General features: G+C 39.0%; 2 protein-coding genes across 9 annotated transcripts in view; one reads left to right on the top strand and one right to left on the bottom strand.

Moving 5' to 3' along the window:
* Positions 1-20,902, bottom strand: part of SLC15A5 (solute carrier family 15 member 5) — a 71,210-nt gene that overhangs the window by 39,762 nt on the left and 10,546 nt on the right. Inside the window, exons 2-3 of one of the 8 annotated variants that reach the window (XM_027782795.2) lie at positions 15,841-15,960; positions 4,576-5,079 (exon numbers count right to left, since the gene is read on the bottom strand). The exons of 1 other annotated variant lie outside the window; for it this stretch is intronic. The gene's annotated coding sequence lies outside the window, so the exon portion shown is untranslated. 6 more of the 8 variants (XM_055808611.1, XM_055808610.1, XM_027782799.2 and 3 more) reach the window with 6 other exon arrangements.
* The window catches only part of MGST1 (microsomal glutathione S-transferase 1), a 106,979-nt gene continuing 89,946 nt past the window's right edge, over positions 3,870-20,902 (top strand). The window contains exon 1 of the mRNA XM_055808620.1: positions 3,870-3,894. Within this exon, the coding sequence (XP_055664595.1) occupies positions 3,875-3,894 (20 nt within the window). The 5' untranslated portion in view covers positions 3,870-3,874. The remainder of the gene's footprint in view (positions 3,895-20,902) is intronic.

Genomic DNA, 20,902 nt, shown 5'->3' on the forward strand with positions numbered 1-20,902 from the left:
AGGGTAGCTAACCATTGCCTTCTGCAGGTACTGCTCACACCTGCTTTCATCTAGCACAATGTGTGGCCTCAGAGAAAGGGTCAGGCACTCTGGTGTTAGGTATAGCCATCTCTCTTTTCTTCCTTCCTGGCAGTTACATCTATAGTAGGGGGAAAATCAACAAATGCAAATTTGAGGTATATAAAATAAGTACTAGGAGCTGTGATCTTGTACAGGTTGGAGATGACCTGCTTGCCACTTGTTAATGTGCTTCACAGGACTTCAAAATAGCTGTAAGGACAGAGTGTAACTGTAGAACATCTAAAGCAAGGGTTCATATTGAGCTTGTAGTATGAACTTTGTCTTTTTCTGTCAACTTTTTGTCTTCCTTTTTGTCCCTTCATTTTATCTTTAGGTGTCATTGTGGACAATGTCTTATTTCTGATGTCCTATGTCCTATTTCACAAGTGAATAATGAAACTCCTATTTACAATGTTACCTCAGACAACCGTTTTAGCAATTTCTGCACTGCCTGTCACTACAGTCTCAGAGTACACTGGCTGCTGTGCAGATAGCCTTGAATCAGAACTGGGACAGGGTATGACAGTGCTTCTGGAGTTCACAGCATCTGAAACCTGAATCTGATGCTTCTGGAAAACTTCATTGGCATAAGTAAAATTGCTGACTATTTCTCTGACTACCTACCAGAAGAACAAAGACACAAAAACCCCCAAGTGCCCTGTGAATCATGTAAAAGGTCAATTAAGAAACTGAAACGTAGGCATCAGGATGTTGAGAAAGCTTATTTGTAAAATCTGTTAATTAGCAAATCTATTCAAATAAAATTCTTCTACATTTTATACAGATCTATTAAATATTATAAAAATACAATCTGAAGATTGAAAAATAGCATCTATGAAATAACTAGTTATTAAAATTACTGATTATATAAGAAATTCTTTGGGAAGTATTGGGACTATGGTACCACATTTTGTTTGAAAAATTTATTCTCCCTTCGGTAAGTATTTGGTAAGTATTCTTGCAAAATCTTCCACAGTTTAGCCAGATGTGACCACGAACCTTAGCCCAGCTCTGCCTTGCTGCAGGATAGGTGTAATATCTGTCTTCTTCCATGACAACTTGCGTTTGTGAAAATGCAAGACCAGGGCGAGACTTTGGGGAAAAGCTGTATTTTAAGAAGTATATTTGTTTTTAACTTGTGTAGTCATAATTAAAAATTATGTGGGAAAGCCATTTTCTTCTTCATTGTGCCAAAAGGTAACATATCAAGAAAGAGAATCAAACCCCTCTCTTAAGAATGCCCAAGAGGTCCCAGTGGAGAGTGCAGACAGGAACTCTTCTGTTGTCCTATAAAGACTTCTGTAGCCATTTCTCCCTGAGTTCTACTTTTCCCCAGTGCACTTTGTTTTCTCTCTCTTTCTCCTATTCAAGCAGGGAGTGTGGCTAAAGCACAGAAATGACAGGAAGTAAAATTTCCATAGCTTTTTCCACAGCACCTAAGCAAGTGTAAGTACAAGAAAGTACAAGACATGGACATACTGGAGCACATCCAGTGAAGGGCCATGAAGATGAGGGGACTTGAGGCAAGGCTCAGGGGGATCATCTATATAAATACCTAAAAGGAGGGTGCAAAGACAATGGAGCCAGGGTTTGTTCATTTGTGCCCATTTACAGGACAGGAGGCAATGGTACAAACTGAAGCACAGGGAACTCAATTTAAACATAATGAAAAACTTCTGGGGTTTTCAACACTGGAAAAAGGTTGCCCAGAGAGGTTGTGGAGTCTTCATTCTTGGAGATACTCAAAACCAACTGGACACAGCACTGAGCAACCTGCTGTAGGTGACTCTGCTTTGAGTAGGGGGGGTGGACTAGGGAATTGCCAGAGATGCCCATCAACCTTAACCATGCTGTGATTCTGAGCAGCAACAGTAAATACTTTGCCAAAGCAGAATCTAAGTAAGAAGATGATAGAGGACAAACCCCCCCAGTTTCTTGCTCAGTTGCTGGGTATGCCCTTTATGAGTAAGAAAGGTTTGCTAATTTACTTTTATAATTTTTTTTCAGGGAGATGGTTTTAAAATTGCTGATCCTCCAACCTTTGCTATAAATGAGAATTATTTTGGCACGATTACCCTGTTCCTTCAAACCGCACATGTTTTATTTTGGGGATTTTGTTCAAACATATATAATTATCTATGCTAAGCAGTTTTTCATATGTTTTAAGGCTTTTGTCTTATTGCACCTAGCTGACGGTTTTATAATTCAGGAGTAATTGAATTGCAATTATTTTTCATGATGCATGGTACGGTTTTATATCATGTTGTTGGCAGATATTCTTTATGATGTCGTTTGGTCTAATGGGAAAATTAGAAGTAGCTCTATCATACAGAAAGATGGCTTTTTTTGTGTCATGTTATAGTTTGTAGATGGCACTCAGGATATTTTCTTTTGACATATAGATTTTTAGGTAGAGACTGAAATGAGATTCTAAAGCAGGGTTCACAGTTGAGACAATATTATCTGTATATCCAAGATGATTTCAACTATTCTCCCATAGTGACAGTTCATTTATATTCAAGTCCATTTAGTAGACTGTGGTTAGTATTCTAAAATACATATATAAGTACTGTGTGATGGCAGAGTTTCTGCAGTTTCTGCTCTAAATTCATCCCTGATCCGACATAACTGGTTCCAGAGAAGCCAGGAAAGATGTCAGCATCTTTTTTAGAAGCAAATATTCATCAGAAAAGGGGATTGACAGCAGATCTCCCACCTCACTGAAGAGCTTTCCAACCACTGCAGTGTCCAGATAGCCTCTTAATCTCTCCTGCTGGAGCTGTAACACATTGTGTAAAGCTTTATGAGCTGTAGGGAAGCTGACTTTGTAACCTAGAGATGAGGGCTGCTCTTCTGGAATTTGGGGAGAGGCAAATTCAAGGCTCTGTGTCAATGAATAGTTAATTATATCCATAAAATAGATTGTCCTCAACAGACGAGAGTGAGAAAGGACTATCTGAGAAAAGCACACTGTGGCTCATTGGATGTAGAATGGTAGAAAATGAGAGCAGAATGCTAGACCCAGCAGAGCATCCTTTAACATAGGGTAAAGAAACACTTCAAAGTTTTCAGGTTTATCCACAAAATAATATTTAGAATTTCACAGATTTCATGGCATGGGCCAATGATCCCATGAAACCTAGATCATCTGTCCATATAAAACTCTCATAAACAGATGATCGTGTAAAAGTCGATAACAGAAAATTTCAGATAATCATCTTGAAGCATTTTTTATTTCCCTCATCTGTTCAAACACATCTCTGCCTTGTATACTGGTACAGGAAAGAATGTGACATAACTTTATTTATTCATCTGGAAGCTTGAATATCCACAAGCTGAAAACTGTGTGAATTACTATAGACCCTGTCTACAGTTTCTTGTGTGGCTTGATTGAGGGAGAAACTGGCAGAATTGAAAATGCCCCTCCTGTAATGGCCAATATTTTCTCATTAAAATTGGTTTTTAATGGAGTTTTTGGTCTTTATGAAAGATGTCAATATTGCCAGCAGGTCAAGGGTGGTCAGTGATCCTTCCACTCTCCTCGGCGCTGTTGAGGGGATGTCTGGAGTACTGGGTACAACGTCCTCTATTGTCAGCAATTTGCCTAAAAGGAATGAAACTGAAGTTGCACTCCTAATGTGGGGATATGTACAGTAGAACTGTTTCAAAATTAGCTCTTATTCTTGCAGTAAATTAAAAAAAGGCAGGTTGAAATTTTGTACCAAGCATGATCCAAACAAGATTTTTTTTTTTTTTTTTTTTTGCACTAAGGGTTTCAGGATATATCTTCTAGACATGGATCTGAACTGAAACCATGAGTCTGAACAGGTCTGGGTAAGTTTGGATCCTGCTGTGATTTCGCAAGTGCAGGCACTTTTTTAAGCTTTCTCTTATATTTGACATGTAATGTAGAAGCCACATGCTTCTTCCAAAGTGAGAAGCCACATGTTGCTTCTTTTATTTTCTTAGCACATAACTACACTAGGGCATCTACATCACCTGCATCTAACTATTGTAATGACCTTTGACTGGTGTCCCAGCACACTGAATTAGCAAGCTACAAGTAGTACAAAATGCTACTGCTAGGATCTAATCCAGCTTAAGGAAGGGTAAATATGAAACTGCAGTTTAGTTTTAATTATGGAAATAAGAAGCCAAATGTCTCTTAGGATACTAAACCAATACAATCCAGGTTGAACTCTTGCTTTATTTTGTCCAGTCTTTTGAAATCTTTGTGAAGAAAGATGAACCTGAGTAAGAATTCCAGATCTAAAACCCCTGGGAATGAGTGTCATCCGTAACTTGAAATAAGCAGGCCATTAGGAGCTTCCCTGCTTGCTGAGGAGGATTGTATCATGTTACTTCCACATTTTTACATGTAGATGTACATGCATTGTAATAATCAGCCTTCTTTCTGCTCGTCTTCTCCCTGTATGGCATAGTGACAGTCACAAAAATGACTAAGGGCCACCCTCATTATACGGCTGTTTGAAGCATACTGGTCTGCAGACATACCTGTACACATGTTGTTCCAATCAGCTCTTCTGAAGTCTGATTTTCAAATGCAGATGAAAAACAGTCAACATTTTAGTAATAATTCTGGGGAATTCCATGAACAGCTTCTGAAAGCACAGTCTGTGCGAAGCAGCAGGTCTCATAAACTGCTTGCTTTAATTTCCAAGGAAGTCAGCCAGTGCTGGGGACAGCATATAATTCTCAGTCAGTGGTGTGGCCCATAAACTCTCCATCTTCTCCTCCTTGTTGTTCCTTTTCCCAGTACCCTTGTACCAGAGTTTGAGAAAGGTGTTACACAGAGGCTTAGCTCTCACCATATCCTCCTCTAGGATTTTTACAGCCTCCAAACGTTAATCCAGTAGCACAGAGAAACCTTAGCAAAGGGCAGAATCCTTGGTCCAGATACGAGTCTCAGAGCAGCTGTGGCCTGCCTTATCAGAAGTGCTCGGCATCTTCTTCATCCAGCCTTCACATCAATCCGCAAGAGCTATGGCTGCCTGGTGCCTAAAGAAAGGCATGGAATGTAGTCAGACACCAATCTTCTGGCACCGATACCTCCACATTTCAGACAACCCAACTCCTCAGCCAATTTCTGAGTTTCACTAATGCTGTAGTAAAATATTATCACTGAATCCATCTAGTACTTTCTTCCTACAGTCCTTTAAAGAGATGCAATGGAGAGGTTAAGTAACCACACACAGGCAAAAAGAGAAGGAAACCTTGGATTCACTCATTTTCTCTCTGACTTTCGTTAGCTGGAGTAAAACACAGTATTAAACCACTGTACAGCTTATAATAAAGTACCCTGAGTTGTCTTTAAATCTGATAAGGCAGCATGTACTCTACTGATTTATTACTAGAGACAAGATAGTGTCTTACATGTTTTAAGGGATTCAACTATAATTGCAAACAAAGCACGCTTTTTCATTAAAAGCGGTTCAGTTCATTGTTTTAAAACCATCAATACACAGAAAAAGGAGAAGGACACAAGAGACCAACTTAGTAGAGAGTAAAATCTGTACATTGGTATAAAAAAAAAAATATTTTTGAGAACATGGCTAAGGAATCGTTATTGCAGAAGCATGAATTTAAAGGCCCACTGACACTCTGACCAGAGGGTGCTCAGCTCCATCAGGAAGGTGCTTTTGAAAATCAATAGACATTATGAAACTGAGTGTGTTCAATGGCTTACACTGATGATGTGAGTAAGGAAATATGTTTTGTTAATGTGTAAGTGTGGGTAGCATCTATATTTAATTTCTCTGTATGTCTTGCCATTGAACATGGCAGGTGAAAAAAACCCGGATAATTAACTTCAATTTAACCATAGTGGATTAACTTTTTCAACTTCAGTTACTGTTTAACCAGACTGATTTTGACTGAAACAGATTGAAGAAGGATGACATAATCCTTTCCACTGGGACTGGTGGGTGGGTGGGTGCTGTGATGTCTGTCCCAGGGTAGTGATGTCTTCAGCTGCAAAGGTTTATGAAGGGAAGCCTTGCCCATGCCTCAAATGCTGAGATCAATACATCATGTAACTTTATAGCTGGCCGTACTTCTGGATCTCTGCTATTTGATGACATGAACACTTTTTCATGGCTACTTACAGCAGTTTAAAGACATCACTGAATTTCCAAAAGTATAGTTACTCCCACCTAAACTCCAGTCTATGAGATTTGAATTTGTATTCAGAAATATTTTCAATTCCTGCTTTAAATACACTACAACCATCAATGGCTGTTACACCTGCTATGCAGTGCTTATACAGAATGCTTGTCATGTTCAATATAAGAACAGCCTGCAATATCCATCCATGAAGTCTTTGAAGTATGGAAGCAGTTTAAAAAGATTGAAAATCAGAATAATTATTATTAACTTTGTTTATATTTTATGCATCTTTAAGATTAAGAGTTGTTGTTTTTTAAAAACTGGACTTCAAATTTCAATCTTAACTGGTGTGTGAATTTCAGGATAGAAATACGATTGCTTACACGGATTACACAGTATTTAAAAATAATCCTCCTCCATTTTGAGACATGCAATATAATACACATTGAAAAAATCATTTTTTCAAGGAAGTGTGCTTGAATGTGTGATTCCAAAACAATATAATCAGACCAAATAGCTTTATCAAAGATAGCAATTCAAAGCTTTTAGTGCAAATGCATCACAAATGCTTACACTTAGAAATTCTTTTTCTAAGATTGTGTTTACAGACTCTGCCACAATAGGTAAAAGAACAAAAATATCTTTGATGATTTAGCAGAGAAAAGGGTAGTATTGAAAAAGAAATGAAAAAGAACGGGATGCAAGACACTATTGAAAAAGAATTGATACTGTCACAGGAAGAAAGGCTAAACTCAAAAAGAAAGACAGAGAGGGAATAATAACGAAATAAACCTGGTATTAGGTGCTCACATTTTACAATTAGATACATAAGCATTTGTACATCAGTACAGTTTTGTCACATTCATACTACACACTGGCCTAAAACCACATTTGAGTTTCTCAGCTTTCCTCCCTATCACTTTCTCCTTGACAGACTTTTTGAAGATCTTAGATATGAAATCTCTTAGCGAGACATACATCAAGTAATTGTATTTGCAGCATAACAGATGAATGTGGAGAAACGCAAACCAGATTTTGCAGAACCTGGAGAATGCAAACCAAGGGTCACCCTGATTTCCTCAACCAGCTCCTCCGGCCAAGTCGCAATGGTGAAGGAGAAGCCTAAGTGCCAAGCGATGCACAAGGGGACCACACAGGCTGTTGCAGCACTCTCCAAACTATCAAGCTGCAACAAGGTCTTTTACCATCTCATACCAGCATGTTCTTCATACAGTCACTCTGCTACCTTCTTCTTGTCTGTCCTCACCCAGATCATGCATTCTCTCTCCTCTTACTCCTTCCTCTCTCTGCTTCTTCCTCAGCTGCTCTCCCTTCATCGGCTCTCAACCACTTCACTTAACCAGCCACAGCTGCACCTTGTCTACATCGGCCAACCCACTGCCCCTGAAGCCAGCCCACAGCTGTATATTATCAATGCTAATTAACCCAGCTTCATTCCTCTACAACAGGCAACATTGTTTAACAATGATACAGCCATATCACCAAACGCTTGTCTTTCTCCATGTGTGACAGCGGGCATCAATTCTGGAGGGAAGACCTCAGGCTGTAACAGAAGAAAGTCTGGAAGTGGCCCAAGAAACCAGTCCATACACATATAAAAGAAACTGATATCTTACCACCTTGCAGAGTTTTAGTAAAGATTATAATTAATTTTTACTACCATGATATCTCTCTATCTGCTATACAGAATTCCCTTCAGTCCACTTTCCCAAACAAAATACCACAAACATACCTGAGAGAACAGTAAGACTGTAAGACAAGTACATGTTTAAAATTTGGATGACCTGTGCAAATTGTTCAGTCTTTTTTTTTTTCTTTCTTTCCTCCTGTATTGTGAATAGCCTTTAATTAAAAAAATTAAATTTGTTAATAACCTCAAAGTACAGGATGGATTTACTCTGGCGATAATTGCTGTGAAATGAGAATTTCTGTAAAACTCATCTTTACTTTTTGCAGAGTGTAGAAAGCATGGAGTGGACGAGGTAGAGGGGTGGGCCTGCAGACTGCTACCAAGTCCAAGTGCTAAGCTAAGGGGGAAAAAAAAGCTTCCACCTTTTCCTTCCAGCCTCCACCTTTCTTCCTTTGCTATAATTTCACCACATCCTTTCCCTTCCCCTGCCCTGCTACTATTTTTACTTATCTCCAATTTAACCTGGCTTTTATTTACCTTTTTCTATACCTGCACACTCTTGTTATTCCTCTGCAGAGAGCAGCAGCAACTGAGATTTCTGTATCATTATTCCTCTTCGGCCTGTTCCCATCCTCCTTTCTGTTATCACTGCCTTTTTCTTCATTCTCCCTGTCTACAGTTTCGCTGCCTTTTCTTTGAGGAGGATGGAGAGATAAAGAGAGATGTAAAAAGCCAGAAGCTGGTGAGAATTTATTTTTCTTAGAATAGGCCAGTTCTTTAAAAATCAAACAATTATACTATATGGGTCTAGATTAGCAAAAATCCAGCAGATTCATGCTTGTGAGGCCAGACTCATGCAAGACTTGCCTGCCTTGTTGTCCACCACTCCCAAGTAGCCTGCTGGCTGGACTGCCTTCAAGCCAGGAGTGACAAACACTCCAGAGCCTACATCTCATCTGCCAGGGCTGAGATCCCCAGGCCAACAGCTGGACTTTGGAACATCTGTAACACACCAGCATGGTTGTTTCCATCAATGAGAACTTAAAAATGTTGGGGGTCTTCTTCTAAATCTGCCACAAACACAATTTTGAAATACTGACTAACTCTATGAGGTTGAATTATTATTTTTTTAAACCCCCTCTACACTGCGGGCTAGCTGAGACAGTTGGGAAATGGAGTTTTGCTCCTTCGTGTTCCAGTGCCCAGAGCCCCAGCAGCTTCTGATGGCCAGAAGCACTGAAACCAGCAAAAATTTATGTAGTTGCTGCCTGCAGTTTGGTGCATGCTTAGGAGCAAGGAGGGAATGGAGCATGGTCTGCAAAGGGAATCTTCTGAAGATGCAGGTGCTACAGATCGGACAATCCTTCCAGGGCATATAAAACTGAGATCTGAGAGGAATATATAGTTGCTAAATACAGCCACATATTTAGCATGTTTGGCAATTGTTTCAAGGGAGAAGGAGGGCACCTTTTGTTCCAGTGCCTTTCCATAATTTCAAGTTCACATTCCATGGAAGACTTGCAATGAGTTTATGGCTCCCAGACTACCATTCCACAGTGCATCAAAACAAACACTGAATTCAGATCGGTTCTCATGTTTACCTATGGTTGATTGAGCACATAGCTTGGGCTGGCTCCTTCCAAGAGAAAAAGAATCATGCTTCCTACTGAAAAAAAAATGGCAGGGAGACATTTAATATGATTGCAACTAACTGTTAATATTCAGGCAGAAGATGGAAAAAAAAATAGCATAGTTATATAGTCCCACTGCACAGATGCTACATTGGTAAGACAAATCTCCAATGCACAGTGTTTGCAGTTTATGTTTGTTCACATACTTCAGAGGAATGTTTTCTAATCATCCAAAGAAGTTTACAGTGTTGTGTTGAGTTGACACCAGTTGAAATCAGGTCAGCAAGCAAGATATCCATCATGAAAACAGCTGTATAGAACTTGTCTGTGCTGTACAAGTGGCTGCTGCTTCCAGTTTGGTGATGAATTTATGATACATATTTTTTTAACAATGAAAAATTTTGGCAGTCTCTCAAGCATGCTTTCCTGAAGTTGTAAAATCCTGAGCAAGATCTAAGCTTGACTCTTAGTCAAGTTTTAAAAACTTCTTTCTTCTCATAGTCCATAGTGTGTTTCACCTCTGGATCTTGCAGATAACCTAGGTCTGGCAGAGCCTGCCCTTCTTTGTGAGAGAAAATGGAATGTATCAATGAAGAGTAGGCAGGCCTTCAAGTCTTTGGCATTGAATAAGGGAAAGAGTTAGTTTTCAGAATATGTGTATGAAAGTAGCCATTAATATATTTGCTATGATTCATAATAGTGTGTTTAAAATGCATCTTATCAGAGCACCAACTGTTTTTCAACAACTTCTTGTGAACTTTTCAGTGTGAATGTGTATCCAGAGGCTCAGCCTGGTAGTCTTCAAGAGCCTCATTTCACAGGGTGTCTCTAACTAGCCACTTCTGAAAACGTCATCTGTTGCTAGTTAAGTCTGGCACATTTCTGTCAGATAGGCAGGGAATGTTATTTGCCACATTGGAGATGGATATACAGAGAATGATGATGCAGAGAATGTATGATACAGAGAAGTTGTGGCTTCCTTGCAAATCAACAGCAGGACCAAACACAGAAATAAAGAATCCTAAATAAGTTCAGAGGAAACCAAAATCCAAAATAATGACTCTACTTACATAAGGATGAAATAAAAGCTATTCCCGATTTAACATGGGAGGGGGAAAAACAGAAGCCTTTCCAAGGCATCCAAGTGTGACAATCAGATCATGTGCTTGATGTGTGGGGCACAGGGTTTAAAGCCTTTCTGTCACTAGTACTGAGCATTATGTTGATGTCTGTCTTGCTGGGACAATAACTTCTGTCCTGAATCCACAGAATTTTTTCAGCTAGATGTTCTCTAAATTGCTTTGCCTTGCAAAAAGACAATTAAATGACGTGAATCTGATTTTTCCAAAATCAGGAATTAAAAAAGTCTTACCCAGCTGTAATCCTTATGAGAAACCTTTGGAATTAATTGTTTTTTACTGCCTATTTGAAATTAGGAAACAAATGCTACACTCCAAGTATTGCAAGATGTTTAGCAATTTTTTACAATGGCAGACTTCTATTCAGTTCTCAGGAGTGGCTTTGTAACATGGTGATACTGTGATTTCTGACATATTCAGCACAAGAGTTGGATTCTGAGAAATTCTTCTGTGCTCAGTGGTAAGGCTCCTGATGCTACTGCCAGAAACCTTATATTTTCCTGCCTCATGTGAGGCAGGAAATGTTTTTGCCACACTCTTGTCATTGTTAATGATATTTAATACAGCCCATAATGTGCTACCATTACCCTTAGCCACAGGAAGATGTGGCTTGTACCCGAAGTTGCTCACAATCTTTCTGATTTGAGCCTTATCTGCACTCAAGACTTTTCCCAGCGTAACGTTTCAGTTGCGTTTTTTCTTTTAGCTGTTAGCATAACACCAATAAAAACTTCAGTGTGCACTGCAGTACAAAATCACCACGGATATGCTCCCCTTGCTATACAGGGATGACTACATGACTGAATGCTGTTTTACAGGGCTGTAACAACCACCAGTGGGTTGTGTTCCTTTAACTACGGTGGTATATTTAGAGTGGCACAATTTTGGAGCACAGACAAAGCCTTATTTACCACTTGAGGTATAACTGCTGTGTAAAAAATTATATTCCATAGATAAATCATCCCATGATGATGGCAAAATACTGTATTTAGTATCTATCTGTGCCAATAAGAGTTCCAACTAGGCCTCAGACACCTGCTAATGGAAAACAGAGAGGCTGATTATTTTTAATTACTGTCAAAGTTTTTTAATAGTAAGCTTTCTATTTATCAGGAATTACTGATTTTATTTCCCCTGTGGAAATTCAAACTTTGCTGAAAAAAAAAGAGAGAATTTCCATCGTCTTCCTGATTTTTTCAACAAGCTGTGATACTGAGCTTTTGCATTCCCTAATCCAAATCTGCACTGATCATATCTCAGGAGACATTACTGAGGAAAGAAATATTAAGCTACATTGTCCCCATTCAGTGTGCATTTTGTGCCACAGAACGACAGGGTACTTGTCACCCGGCTGCTGCTCCCTGAATGTCAGGTACATCCCATATGCAGTCAGGTTCACAGAGTAAATATGAGCCTCCTAATGCTGTGGTAGTGTTTTGGGAACAGCTGGAGTATGATGAGGTCTGTTCATTTTCCATTTTTTTTTTTGTTTTTCAAAAATTCCAAGGGGACGTTTGGGTTCCCTGGAAATCCAGCTTTCTTTTATCTACCATCTGTCCTGCTAGTTAGTTACTTAAGCAGATAAGGCTTAAGAAAATACTGCTCAAGCATGGTTTTGTTTTTTTGAAAGTAGTTTAGACTATATTCTGTTTTTCACAATACACTAAAGTGAGCTGCAGTCATATGCCACATTGGAAAACATGACTTAGTTTTGCACTTCCTATTTTTTAACTCTGTCTCCAGGCTATTCAGCACCTTTTTGTAAGTACACAGTTTTTGTGTGAGAAGGAGAAATAAGTGGGATTAAATTAATATTGCTGCTAGTTATGGAACTTCAGCATGGCAGGACTCCACAGCAAGCAAGCGCACGGCAGTGGAACATATTGCTGCTAGCTGTGAATACATTCTGTATAACTCACATGAACCATACTAAATGAGCAGAAGGGATTTTTGGGGTTTCTGACACATTTAATATTGCTTCTAGGACATAAGCATTCCATTGGTGTCCCACCAAAAAGTTCCATGTTTCCACTGAGCAGGAGCTTGCCACATGCATGTTGTTCCCTTCTGTACCTGGATGGGGGTGGCTGGGCTATTGAGGAAGAGACCAACACAAAATTCTTGAACCCCATGAGGCATCAACACACCATATCCAATCTGAGAGTGCACCCAGAAGCTAGTACAACATGTGAGCTTCTGACTAAAACAAGGCTTTAAAGTGAAATACAACTTCAGAAAGTGAGGTTAATAAGCAGAATTAATGTAAGTGTTTTTACAGATTTATTGAAGTTTTAGCTCACTATCCTTTTCTACTCAGCTGGCTCTTTCTACTTCAGCTGATAGCAAGGATCTGGTGCAACTCTAGCCTTGAGACAGAAAGATACTGACCAGACATTGAAGAGTTATCAGCCTCAGCAAACCTACAGACACTATGGTTCACTGACTATCTAAATTGCATTCACACAGCTCTTAACATAGGAAATATGCTGGGTAAGTTCAGCGGCAGGTTAACCTGCCATTGATTTATACAGTTTCTATTTTTTTTTTCTTTCATGTAACAGTTTCTAGGAAGGGGTCTGTTTTTATTTTTAAAGCAGTTCTGAAGTAGGCTAGATACCAGTGAAAGCTGTCAGATACCCAGTAATGGGATTCTTTCTTTTCCTGTTTTTTTGGTTTTTTTTGTTTTTTTTTTTAACAGAATGGGAAGAAATAAGTTCTCCAATAAATCCTCATTTGGCGTTTCTAAATGCTGATCGGGACAAGCCTCCTCCAGGAGTTTAAATTCCTGTAGTCCATTCAGCCTTCTGCCTGTTGGCTGCAGCTACCAACAAAGGCTTATTTAATGAGTGCCAATTGTGACAGGACACTTTGCAATGCTGAAGGACCAAAGGCACAAACTTACTCTGAGAAAAATGCCTTGTCTCAACTGAGGAGAGCGTGAAGCAAAAAAAACCCCAAAACCTGCAACAAAAAAACCAACCAGTATTGAGGAATTTCTGTCTGATAAAGACTGAAAAATATTTTAAACCTCATTAGAAAAATAAAGTTTGCCTATTTCTCCTGTTTCATACACTGTGCAGGCAAGGAACACATATGCTGTCACATTCATATTTTATGGGCTCTTTTTTCCCCCCCAAACCTTCGTACCTCAGATTTGAACTTTAAACTTGTGACAGTGTTATGTTCATTAGAATAAGAATCACTTGCTATTTCCATTGCAAAGCTCCCCCCCAGAGGTTATCTTAGCTGTTTTATAAATCATATCAGGAGGAAAGCTGGCATAAGGGTTGACAGCTCACTCTAGATAATCATTTCCCCTTCTCTTAAGTGACTTTAAGGAGAAAGGAGCGTGTAGCTTGCCAGTTCAGTTTTTAGTGGTCAAGCATGCACATCTAACCACCACCACCACACTGACTAAATTAGCTTTTAAGTATTTTACTGAAATGTGGGAAAATCACAATCCTGCTCAGAAGGAGAAGGAATCTCAAACGTTCATCAACTATCAAGCTGTATTTTCTCTGTCCTCCCAGGGCAGAGCTCATTACACAGAACAGCATGCCCTTTGACATAGGCTGGCACTTGATGGGAGGCTGGAGTTTGGATTACTGTTGATTTATCAGCTTCCTCAGGAGTCAGACTGATGAGACTAATGGCTTGTATGGGATATGATTTCAGGAGAAAAGTCCTGTATCATGGGGGCAGACAAATGAGGCAAGTTACTTCTTGTAGGAAACAGAAGCTACAACTCAGGGTAACAGCCTATTAAGTAGAAACTTAAAGGGAATAAACAGACACTGAAACAAACCTGGGTTTAGGAGAAAAGATCACCTCATGTATTATACTTTTTCTACATACATTAATAAAACTAAATCCTGGGCAGAGAGACTGGACCAGTTTGGAAACGGCACCAAATCTTCTCAGGCTAAGTTAGAAGGAGGAAAAAAAAACCAAAAACAAACATAACAAAACAAAACAAAAAACCTGTCCCTTTAACACTGCATGTCACCATGACCTGATTGCAGGCTTCCTGCAATCAATGGGAATCTTCCACTGCTTCTATTGGACTTTGGAGTCAGTGTGGTTGGAAGAGAAGGGCTCACTATGGCAGGTAAAGCAGGGGGAAGGGGGTTGTGGGGTCACAGGCAGCGGATGAAAGCCTTTCTTGGAAGTTGGTTGTGATAGTAGCAAATATTTAGAAAGGAAAAAAACCCAAGAATATTAACTCAAAATGTATGATTCATCTGTTAATCACTGCATCTATCCCTGAAACTGTTGCCTCTTATTTAAATAAGGATAATAACACTGCCCTTTATAAAACAGATAATCCTGAAAGTGTGTATCAGTAGCTAAGATATAGGGAGCTTATTTTCTCACAGTGTCATAATACAGAATCAAAAGACAAATTCAATTCAATGCCATTAGGAAGAATAAAATTCAACCCTGGAAAATTAAAACTTTTTTACTCAGCATATAATTGGACTTTGAAATTTTGGAAGCCACGAACTTGACAAGATACAAGAAGGGACTGGATATTTACGCAGACAATGAAAATTATACATAGAATTATGATTTTGAGGAACAAATGTTTGGAAAAGATGTTAAATTTTATACTTCAGACATTTACCAACCGTAAACTGACCAGCCTAAACTGACAATGACAATGAGTAGTTCAGTTTGGTTAGTTGTAAATAAATAGTTAAACTGTACTGGTGTGGAAATAAAGGAACTTCTGAAAGAAGAACAGAATCTGAATCTTAGGCAATAGCTTGAACGAAATACTGCCAGTTAAAGAGGTATTACATAAAGCACTACACATTGCAGATATTACTCATTCTCAGTCTTCCCATACTTTCATTAAGCTGATCTTAGCTTGTATAAAACCCCCAGGAACCAGATGAACCTCATATCTAGTACACCCTGGTAGCTTCAGAGCTTGGCAGCCTATTTATATTGAAGGAGGAGATTATATATAAGTATTATTCAGTTATTTACACATGCAAATCTTAAAAAGAGGAAGAATCACATGAGACCACGCAGGAAAGTGGGTCAGAGTTGAAGGCATGTTTGCAGATAGGTAGGAGGACACTGAACATCTTCTATTACCAACTCCTTGCTGCATGGTGCTGGGTCTTTTATTTTCCAGGGCTGTCAGGCTCCCTCAAGTCCACATGAAGAAGATGTTTTGAAGTGCACAGGTTCCTAGTCTGGTGCAAAACCACTAAGTAATGTTTACCTGATTTTTTGACATGAGGAATTTTCATTAGCAGTAGCAGAGCTGGGTGTGCACTTGCTGTTAAGCAGGTGTTATGCCTAGCTCTCCAACTGTCGCTGGCTTCAATGATGAGAAACAGCCCTAGGAGGCAAATAAAAAATCAGTTTTGTGTTTGCTCTAAAGGAAGCAAGGAGGTGAGGAAACTCTGGCTCAAAGTCGTTGCAATGCATCTTCGACCTAACTTGTTTTCAGTGCTGTTACATGTGCTGCACTAACTGGCTACACAAAAATGTTGCTTCATGTTCACCCAATACAAATTCTTGGGAATAAAACATGATTTATTAAAAAAGAGGCAATGATTTGGGGGAAGAAGAACCATATCTAATTTCTAGTGAAACTACCTTAAGAAGGTAAGTAGTTAGAACTGGTTTCATTTTTCATGTAGCCATTAAGTTCTTTAATGAGAATCTGCTGTGAAAAGATGCAGCTATTCCAGAGCCTGGCCAAGGGTTGTTATTGCATTTAAGACTAAAATGTGCTTTTAACTTTGCAGCTTGTGATGAAAGAATGTTGTTGCATCAGTGGGAGTTCCTGGCAATAGTTTTATATTCCCAGAGATGAGCTTGCCTTGGGTAATCTCACAGAAAACAGCGCAACATGGCTGGGTGCCAAGGTCAGTGACAAGCTTAGGACACAAAGTAAGAATCACTTGGACCCATTGTTCCCAGGAACACAAGTGACATAACACATCTTTCACGATGACAGCAGTATTCTTCTCCCACTGGGAAACTGGCTTCTCCCTGTTTTGCTGCTTATTTTTAGCTTTGGTCAGAGCTGTGAAAAGGCTAGGGTGGTACTCACTCCCTTGCACCTCCCTGGCAGTTTCTAAGGGCATAGCTTCATTTCACCATGTATGGTCTCTGAGAGACAGAAAGATCATTCATAGGTGCTAGTAATTGTTTGGGACAAGAAATACCTGGGAAACAGCCATGTGTGTGTGGAGTCTGTTTCAATGAGAATTAAATGTCAATGCATCTAGAACGCCATTTACATTTTGCCTTTGACTTGGACACTGGAGATAATCTTATTCTTGTAAAGATGTAGTTTCTGCAGAATTCTTACCAATGTCTGATGTTCTTACATGTCTGCTTTCTGAATGCATCAGGGTGTGCTGCGGGATGAAAATATTGCCATGTTTACTCCAGACTCACCTTAACCCCCTCTGCCCCGATTTTACACAGCCTTTTTGCATTTTGCTATTATAGATACCAAGCCATGAGTACACCTACCCTCTTGTACTAACCTGAAATTATTAAATTAAATGTTTATGATTATGGCTGTATTTCATTGTTTCTTGAATGTGGACAGTTCAATACAATTTCTAACCTGCACATGCTTGCCGCCTGGGGGCTGTGAGTCATGTTTGTTTTAAAAGAGGCAGCACTCACAGACTGTCACTCACCTGGGTTATTAGAAACACAGCACTTTAAGAATTACTCTGCCACCTCCTCGCCTCTAAATATAGCTAGCGCGCGTGGGTCTTAAGCAATTTAGCTAGTCTGAGAAAAGGACTCATTCCAAATAATCAATTAAAAATCCATCATTTTAAGAACTGTGTGGGCCTCAGGCCAAATGCATCTTGGATGTACCTTTGACTGTTTAATGCTGATATTAATTATTTGTATTGCAGCTCCAGATCCTAACTCAGAATGAGATTTCTTTGCACTAGCAAGTAACAAGGCCTATTCCAAAGAGCAAACTATTTAAGTAGGCATGATAGACAAAGAGCAGCAGCAGAAAATCATCATTATTCCCTGCTTCACGGATGGAAAACTGAAAGACAGATTCAATGACCTGCCAAGGGTCACATAGGAAAAAAGTAATTCATAAATCCCAGCACAAGGTCTTAAGCCATAATATTTCCTCTCATTTTTTAATCAATAATAAAACACCACAGATGTCTGAGAATCTAATATCTACAAAATTGCTCCAAGGTCTATAGGCGCGATACAATTAATTTCCATTAAAAGCGATGTGATGTGAAGGCACTCTGTACTGACCAGAAAAGTAGACCTTGTAGAATCTGCAGGGTTTTAATATTCTTTTAATAGAGAATATAAAAATCAGGGATAGTCTAATTAAAATAAAAATGAGGGGAAACAGTTGCCAAACCTTTGACCCAAGCTGAAACCAAAACAACTGATTCAGGAAAAAAAACAATTAAAACAAAAAATCAGATCTAGAAAAAGCCAAGTCTGTAAGTGAAAATATTTATAATGGATTTTCCTTTTTTTAAATGAGAGTGTTGTTTCTCGGTGTTATGTGTTCTGTTAGTTTGACCTTTAGAGCTGTACTTGGCCACATTTTTTAACTCCCTCCTCCCCTATTAGCACAAAGGATTACCAAGAGAAATTCTCATGGATTCACCTGCCTGAAGGATTTGGATATCAGGAAAAACGCCAACTAATAAAGAACTTACAACATGATCACAAGAATCAACAATGCTGAATTGCTTAAGTTAACACCAGCAGGTTGTAAAGAAGTTAAGCACTGTGGGAAAAGTTCAAGTTGCTCAGCACCCATAAGGCCAACACAGGGAGACTCCATAAATATCTGAACTCCTTCTACCCAAATTGCTCTGCAGTTTCTTTCAGGTATTTCCATGAAAGTAACAGCGATCATCACTAGGTTGTGCAGTACATAATCAGGCCTCAACATGCATAGACTATAACCTTTGAATCTTCCCTCCACCATTTCTTATTGCTTGTTAAACTAGTAGTAAAAGCAAAAAAAAAAAATAAAAAAAAAATTACTACTGCTTTAATGTAAGCCTGAATCTTGCAATGAGTTAAGGTCATGTCTAAATATGTGCACAATATACACATGATTGACATTAATACGATTGCACAGTTAAGCATATACATCCACTTCTAGGTATGGTGACAGTCTGACGTTTATTTTATGCCTTTAAAACACTTAGCTAAACTGGAACATGTAGCTACTGCTCCAGTTAAAATATCAAATAACAGTACTCATGTATTTTTAATAAAGCATACTACATTTAGAGCACTGATGCCACAACAAAAGTGCAGAAATTAAACCATGTTTCATTACAACCTGTCCTAATCCTCCACCATTGCTGATATGTAAATCAAACTGCTAAAAGATTGTAAGAAACCCCCTGGCTAGTACTTTTTAAACACCACTCATTCTGCAGAAAGGCATTACAATACAATAGTATTTTCTCTTTCCTTCCATTGTTATACAATGAACTTTAATTCTCTATTGAATTTACAGAGGGAGCTGGCCAGTATTCTTTGTTAAAACTATTGCACAAAAGTGCAGAAGTGAAAAATTAATTTTGCTGCCTTATAAGAGATGTTGAGATTCCTGGCTGGCATGGACTTACTAGATGGAAACTTTGTCCCATAGTTGTTTATTCTGATAAGTTATCTCTAGCTGTTGCAGGGTAAAGTTCTTAGGAAATATGGCATTGCTATCACTCTGCAGTTGTGAGTTAAACCGCAGATAGGCCCTCCTCATTCAACATCCACTCTATCAATCTCCTTTATCACTAGGAAAATTCAGGTATAAAGGAGGTACCACTACTTGTGACTGAGCTTATTTTTCAAAAGCATAAAAATAATTGAAATTCTTGTGAGCAACTTCAGCAAAGTGCGAGCCACATCTTACAAGTTCGACAAAAAACTCTGTTGACTTTGATAGGATCTGGATCAGGTCTATTGCAGTGGAAGACACAAGTCAACTACTCTTAGTTCTAAAATCATGGTAGTCAAAGAACTTGACTTCAAGTGAGTATCAGTCCATTAAGCAATAGTTATATTTCACATGTTTCTGAACATATGGTAAAAGGTTATTAAATTTTCTAGGTGGCTTGCTTATTCAGGAAAATTTGGTAAAGGAAGAAAACTTGCACTGATGCTCATGGAATTAAGGGAATGTCTACAGAGTTTAACAGGACCTTTTGTGGGAGGCCAGTAGCAGAAAGACTGAATTCAGGCAAGTCAGGCCACTGTAATTAAAGTGCCCTTGACCTCCCTTATGTAGCATCAATATCAATTTATCTGCCTTGTCATGGGAAGAGTAGAGAGAATACTACATGGCAAGAAAGTGGTAAGAAAGAGTCTCTGAACTGGTCTCAAGACTAGAGTGGGCACAATTTCAGAGAGGCTTTTTGGAGGCTAAAATTGAAACAGGGCCCCTGAAAATTCAGAATGACTGAAGTAACTTCATGATGGATTTAAAGAAAACATGAACTAAAACTAATGGTGAGCGTACACATAATTTAAATATATGGGTCTAGAATCTGTCCTTGGGTTACAAGGTTATGCAGGGCAGATAAAGGGGTTCATTTGTGCTGCTGAACAGCTGTTAGCTTCGACTGCTGTAGACTGGGAAGGCTACTGCATGAGTGTGTCATGCAGTGCAGTGCTAACAGCTGAGAAAAATGAAAGAAGGGTGCGAAAAAAATACACCCTCAAACTAGAGATAGTCACTTAACTCTGTTCCAAGTTAATTATGTAACCATTGTGAAGTCAAGGGGCAAATCTTGCAGAACTGCCTAGAAATAAGTTGGTTTCAGAGCAAGGGAGGACAGAAATCTGCTTCCACCCTAGAGTAAGCACAACGTCTGAAGCTTCCTCTTCAAAAGGCTGCCCATCAGTAAGGGTGGATTAAGTATTACAACAGATGCTTTTGATAAAATCCACTCTGTGAACACCTGGGTGTGGTACTCATCAGCAACAGGTTTCAACAGAGCTACTGAGATGCAACATGATTTGCTGTTTTCTTGGTCACCAAAGTCTAGACAACATAGAGCTAGAAGGACCATGTATTTCGTGGAAGGACCATGATTCATGGACTTGAAGTTCACTACCTTTTGATACAGAGTTTCCTGGAAAAGGGTATTTGACATTTACTAAACACAGGTCTAAAGTTGCTGGTCTTTTCATTGACTTTGGTAGACTTTGGATCACAATCTAAAAGATCAAAAGCTACTGCACACAGAGACATTTATGAAGCCCACCCACATAGTAGAAGTGGAACATCAAATCTTCATCTC

This window comes from Falco peregrinus, chromosome 6, assembly GCF_023634155.1.
Source record: "Falco peregrinus isolate bFalPer1 chromosome 6, bFalPer1.pri, whole genome shotgun sequence".
NCBI lineage: Eukaryota > Metazoa > Chordata > Aves > Falconiformes > Falconidae > Falco > Falco peregrinus.